At 40.2% G+C, this 5,501-nt stretch overlaps 1 protein-coding gene across 2 annotated transcripts; it reads left to right on the top strand.

The window, feature by feature from the left end:
* The first annotated feature begins 1,582 nt into the window (after positions 1 to 1,582).
* Positions 1,583 to 4,508, top strand: LOC111835477 (transcription factor HES-4-B-like). 2 transcript variants are annotated; one of them, XM_023795839.2, is made up of 4 exons: positions 1,597 to 2,408; positions 2,514 to 2,609; positions 2,699 to 2,786; positions 2,980 to 4,508. In XM_023795839.2, exons 1-4 carry the CDS (start codon positions 2,301 to 2,303, stop codon positions 3,540 to 3,542), a joined length of 855 nt encoding a protein of 284 aa, XP_023651607.2. In that variant the 5' UTR covers positions 1,597 to 2,300; the 3' UTR covers positions 3,543 to 4,508. The 2 variants fall into 2 exon arrangements, with proteins under 2 accessions (XP_023651606.2, XP_023651607.2); XM_023795838.2 differs by having other exon boundaries at positions 1,583 to 2,609.
* Positions 4,509 to 5,501: the final 993 nt, after the last annotated feature.

The following is a 5,501-nucleotide window of genomic DNA, read 5'->3' as shown; positions in this document are numbered from 1 at the left end:
TTAATCATACTTGCAGGTTTGTTGTATATTCTTGTCCAAAAAGCATATACAGGTATGCAATATATCCAACTCCACTAACTACCCTCTTTGTCTGTCTACTGTATTATCTGTTTGGTGCTGTTCAGATGCTTTACATGTTAAGGCCCAGAAGGGGACCTGCAGTAACACTTAATTTGTTCCGTTTCTGATGTGCATGGAATGGACCGTCATTTCTCTTTTGACTGAAATGCGTTGTGTTTTCCACCTTCTGGGAAAAAAGAGAAAGTGAGGGTAGATCTGTTTTTCCACAGGTATCATTTAATGTTCAACAGATAGATAGACGAAAGAAAGAAAGAAAGAAAGAAAGAAAGAAAGAAAGAAAGAAAGAAAAATAAAGAATCGTGTAAAGGAATGGCAATTGATACCAAGTGCATTCATAAACGATAACGATACGCGACTCTCCCTGGTATTAAGTTTATGTAAAAACTCTTTTAATGTAATTCTTGATGTAACAAACTCTAAAATACAATTGAACACGTTGGGGAATATTTAACTGGATCCTCGTATAAACTTTTCTTTGATTTAGATTGAGACACGGTCTTGCATAGAAGTGTCCGTCGAATCTGTTTCATTTTCGCATTCGCATTACTGTGTTTTTCACAGGGAACGGAGACGATGGAAGCTGCGACTGCCGACTTGCGTAAGATTTTTTTTTTTAACTTCTGAGTCTCTTTCGCGCCTGCCGATGCCTAACATAAAAAATTTTGATCTTGATATAGCTAGCCATGCCAAGGCGCTATAATCATCGCCTACCTTCCCGAATCAAAGCGATGTTATACAATTACGCGAAACAGTTTTGCGACGTATAGAAGTTCCTGTAGGCGGCGCTGCGTGACTTTCAAATGACTTTTCTGCGCTTTAGCATTTGGTATTGCTATTACGACGTATTTTATTCTGAAATATTTATTTTTAAATATTTAGCGTCGCAAAATTATTACAAATTAAGTATTACGCCCATCTCAATGTTTAATTAGTCTTAGTGTGTAGTTTGAGAAGTAAAAGGACTGCAGAATGCACAGAATTGTAAATTGTGACTAAAACGGAGCCCTACTGTCACGCATCACCAGATTCATATAAGCTAGGCCTAGCAAATGTGTCTGTGTTATTAACAGTAAAATATACTACGTTTTGTATAGAGGAATAAATCAGTTGATCAATAAATAGTTTTTTTGTGACAGTGGGTAAACTGACGATTTTTCAAGCCTAAAGTACACAAAAAGATGTTTTCTTATACAGTCTTTTAACTCCGCTCTTATGAGCAGAGCACTGCTTCGGCACGTGCCGCACACGGGAGAAGGAGCGCGCTACACACACGTGGGTGAGGTATCAGCCCCCCCCCCCCCCCTCTCCCCGGAATGACTGACAGATAGACCTTCTCTGCGCCAATCTGAGCAGACAGGGACGAATTTGCAAAATATCACCAGTTGCCATTGGCTAATTATATGTGCTATGAATCGCGCATAAAGCTTCATTTACTTATATGATTATATTTTTTGTGCTAAGAAACTTAAATAAGAAAACTTATTGTGGCAGCCTGACTTTTGGTCATATGTAATCGACAGTCAAAATGGATAACAAGCACCAACTTTCAGACGAGTAATATTTCTTTCAAATCGAATATCCTTAACCAAATAACTCTATTCACGCAAGGGTATAAAATAATGAATCATGTTGTTTATATAGTATTGTGAATGTTTAGTGTTATGTATTAAGTATATGTGTAGATGTAAAAACGAATAATCTTCTAAATCCATAAGCGCATAAAAGAAAAACCTTCGTAGACAACAGTCAGCTACCCCCCATTCACCTTATCACTTAACAGCTAGATCCTCCGAACTCCCAGCTTTGTTGTTTGGGCCCCTGGGGCAGATCGAGCAGCGCGTGACTGACAGCGCGCGCGGGGCGTTGTCCAATAGGCGGTCTCCCCGACGCCCCGTGGGTGAGTCTTCAAGCCCATTGGTTATAGCGAGTGTGGGAAAGAATGCAGAGAAGGTTTCACATAAACCGGGAGCTTACTAGACAGCTATAAATACCTCCTGCTTGTGGCCAAATTATATCAGATATGCTTAAATGGCACGTGCATGTGTGATATATGAGTACATTTAAGTGATATCATCAAGTGGGACTTGGTGTTCCATCGTCAGTGTCACCTGATGCTAGTCTTTTTTTAATGTTCAAGGCATAGGCTAAAAACTGGAAATCCCACAAAAGGATATAACTGTTTGCATATAGTTTTTTAATTAAAACAAAGAATAGTGAAAATGCCTGCAGACCTGTTGGAGAAAGTTACAACGTCCCCAGTCGCCTGTGCCAGTGCCAATGGGACATACACACCAGACAAACTGAAAAATGCCAGCGAGCACAGAAAGGTAAAACTACTGACCTCTACATATGCTCATGGTGTATATAGACTGGAGTTGTTGGCGTTTAGATGTGTATTTATCCTAATTGTTTACTCGCTGTTAATCTTTCAGACGTCCAAACCCATCATGGAGAAACGTCGGAGAGCGAGAATTAACGAAAGCCTAGGACAGCTCAAGACTCTTATTCTTGACGCCCTTAAAAAAGATGTAAGTTTTCAGTAGTTATGCTGGGTGCTTAGTGTGACGTACTTTTCCCCAAGGACATTTATATTATTTTGCTTTCTGTGTATTCGTAGAGTTCAAGGCACTCTAAACTGGAGAAAGCTGATATTTTAGAGATGACAGTGAAGCACTTGCGGAACTTACATCGCGTTCAAATGACTGGTAGGTATTCCTCATCTGCTGTGTACCCCTGAATTTTACCAAAACCTTATCCAGTCTCCTGTCTACTTCGACTGTCATATATTAAACAACTATATTTTATAACTCTGTTGATGCAAGAAGACTTTATCTTAAATGTCTTTTTTTGCGCGGTTACATTTATCTGTAATATATAAATTTGCCTCTTTTCTTGCAGCGCTAACAGGTGATATAACGACCCTAAGTAAATACAGGGCAGGATTTAACGAATGCATGAACGAGGTGAGTCGTTTCTTGTCTACCTGCGACGGGGTAAACACGGAGGTGAAGTCCCGGCTTCTGAACCACCTGTCCAGCTGTCTAGGACAGATGATTGCCATGGGTTATCCGCAACCAGCCCCAGCTCAACAGACTCGCCACGTACAACCCTTGAATGTGCAATTACCGTCGACATTGCCTGTTAGTGGCGTCTCAGTGTCGTGTAAACTGAGTCCCGCTGAAGGGATTTCACCTAAAATCTACGGTGGCTTCCAACTCGTACCTGCAACCGACGGACAGTTCGCCTTCCTCATTCACAATCCAAGCTTTGCATCAGCTGCTACCTCTGTTATTCCCGTCTACACCAAGACCAGTATGCCAGTAACTGTAAACTGCAGCTCGGCGTCCGTGGTTCCCTCGCCAGTCCAGGGTGTCACTTTGTTCGCCGGAGTTTCCCGGGCCAGTTCGGTCAGCCCTGGCGCCGATTTGGAAAGCGACGGGTCCGTTTGGCGACCCTGGTAAATGACATAAACTAAGGAAACGTAGTTTCCCATGAAACGTCGTCATTTTTTTCAGATGAAGAGGAGAGTTCCGTTTTAAGGAGCAAGATTATTTTTTTTTCAACTGGACTAGACTTGAGTTATCTTTTATTTATTTTTTATTTGGATGTGGATAATAAATGTAATGTTCGTTCTTTTTGAAAATGGAAGATGCTTAATTGTCTATTCTCTTTTCTTAAAGGTTTTGTACAACTTTGTCAGTTGTCATATGTCATCTTGCCAAAGCTCTGTTTTGTATTGTTTGCCATTTCGTGTTTAAAAGCGAATGGGTCACCGGGAATAAAAACTGGTGATAACTGAAAAACACTACTTTATTTTATTACTTTCCAGTATTTCGAAATGCATGTACATTCGCTACATGAATTATAAAGACTATTATAAATTTGTAATGGTACGCGTTAACGTATGAGCTACATTTTGTTTACAAAAGAGGTGACTATCAAAGTAGGCCTACAGGCATGCTCCTCCCGTGTCATTGTGTGTCCCCCCCACAGTCCAAACACATGCTGATTTTAATTGAAGTTGCTAAATTGCCCATAGGTGTGCATGTGTGTGTAAGCGAATGGTGCGTGAGTGTGCCCTGCGATGGGCTGACGCCCCATCCTGGGCTGATTCCTGCTTTGCGCCCACAGGCTACGGACCCCCGCTACCCTGAACAAGCCTCTGTTACAGAGGACGGATGGGTGATCGAATTGTACTGAAACTGGTATAGAGGTCATTTTTAAAGCTGAACCACCCTGCCTCTGTGATTTAAAGTCCTCACTGTGTATGCAGCTGCAAATGTAGTTTGGGGTAAATGTCATTCTGCTCCGCTCCTTGCTGTGTTTTGTTCGCAAATTGTTCGGTCCCATTCCGAATACCTGAATAGGAGGGAAAATAATGGTGGTAAAGCTAGTTTTCTGAAAATGACTAAAATATATTGCAAGCAGTGTGTTTCCGTTGTTTTTTTTTTTTTTTTTTTTTTTTTTAACTTGAGGGGGCACAAATATCTTAATTCAGGTAGGTACTACTCACGAACAGATCATGAATCTATATAGGTCCTGCATATACCGTCATGAGTGATTAATGATGAACGGACATGGAATCAGTACGTATCCTACACTTATAGTTACTGATTAATTAATAAATTAAACATGTACTACATTACAGTATTTTGTAAGTTACCGAGGAAACAGCTATGCCGCGAAGTTCGTTTGGTGCTTCATTTAGGCTACAATGTTATCTTATCTTTGTCTGGTGTATACGGAAGCGCATTGCATTCACAATAGAAAAACATAGACACCTTATGTCGTAATTATGACTTACTATCTCGTAATTATGGAAAAAGATCTCGTAATTACGAAATCGTAAGTCAGACTAATTACCGATGCCCACAAACCTTTCCGCGAGGCTATTTACCGGCGCGGATAGTGTATTATTAATATTATTATTATTATTATCATTATTATTATTATTTTATTTATTGTCCCGGTGAACCCGTAATTTGCATGGCCCTCATACACACACTCCAGTTCAAGGGGTGTGTGCAGCTGCTCTCTGCAGCATAGCGGTGTTAGTTGAATAGGAATTGATAAGCTAGCTAACTTAGCCGGTATCAAATGGCAGGGCAGCGCCAGTCAATACAAAACAAAATAAATCCGGTTAATTATTTATTTACTTATCCTTGTTTGTTTGTTTATTTGCTTACCCCCCTAAATAACTCCCGTATGTGCCTGCGCAATGTTTACATACTGCAGAGGACATTCAGTAACGTTAATATTTCATATAGTGTCTGATACCTAAAAGAAAATAAACAGATTAATTGAGGCAGGGCCACTATTACCCACTGCCTGATCTCATAATTGTGAGATACTATAGGTCATAATTAGGAGAGAAGGTGTCTATTTTTTTTTCTTTTGTGAATGCAATGCGATTCCGTATT

This window comes from Paramormyrops kingsleyae, chromosome 18 (assembly GCF_048594095.1).
Source record: "Paramormyrops kingsleyae isolate MSU_618 chromosome 18, PKINGS_0.4, whole genome shotgun sequence".
NCBI classification, from domain to species: Eukaryota; Metazoa; Chordata; class Actinopteri; order Osteoglossiformes; family Mormyridae; genus Paramormyrops; species Paramormyrops kingsleyae.
The sequence above is the reverse complement of the archived record's forward strand: the minus strand, read 5'-3'. Positions and strand labels throughout refer to the sequence as shown.

What these genes read in the sequence shown, in the direction of transcription:
- LOC111835477 (XM_023795838.2), top strand. Translation starts at nt 2,301, where the DNA reads ATGCCTGCAGACCTGTTGGAGAAAGTTACAACGTCCCCAGTCGCCTGT. An exon ending in TTGACGCCCTTAAAAAAGAT is followed by an intron (nt 2,610 to 2,698) that starts GTAAGTTTTCAG and finishes GTGTATTCGTAG; the next exon opens with AGTTCAAGGCACTCTAAACT. An exon ending in ACATCGCGTTCAAATGACTG is followed by an intron (nt 2,787 to 2,979) that starts GTAGGTATTCCT and finishes CTTTTCTTGCAG; the next exon opens with CGCTAACAGGTGATATAACG.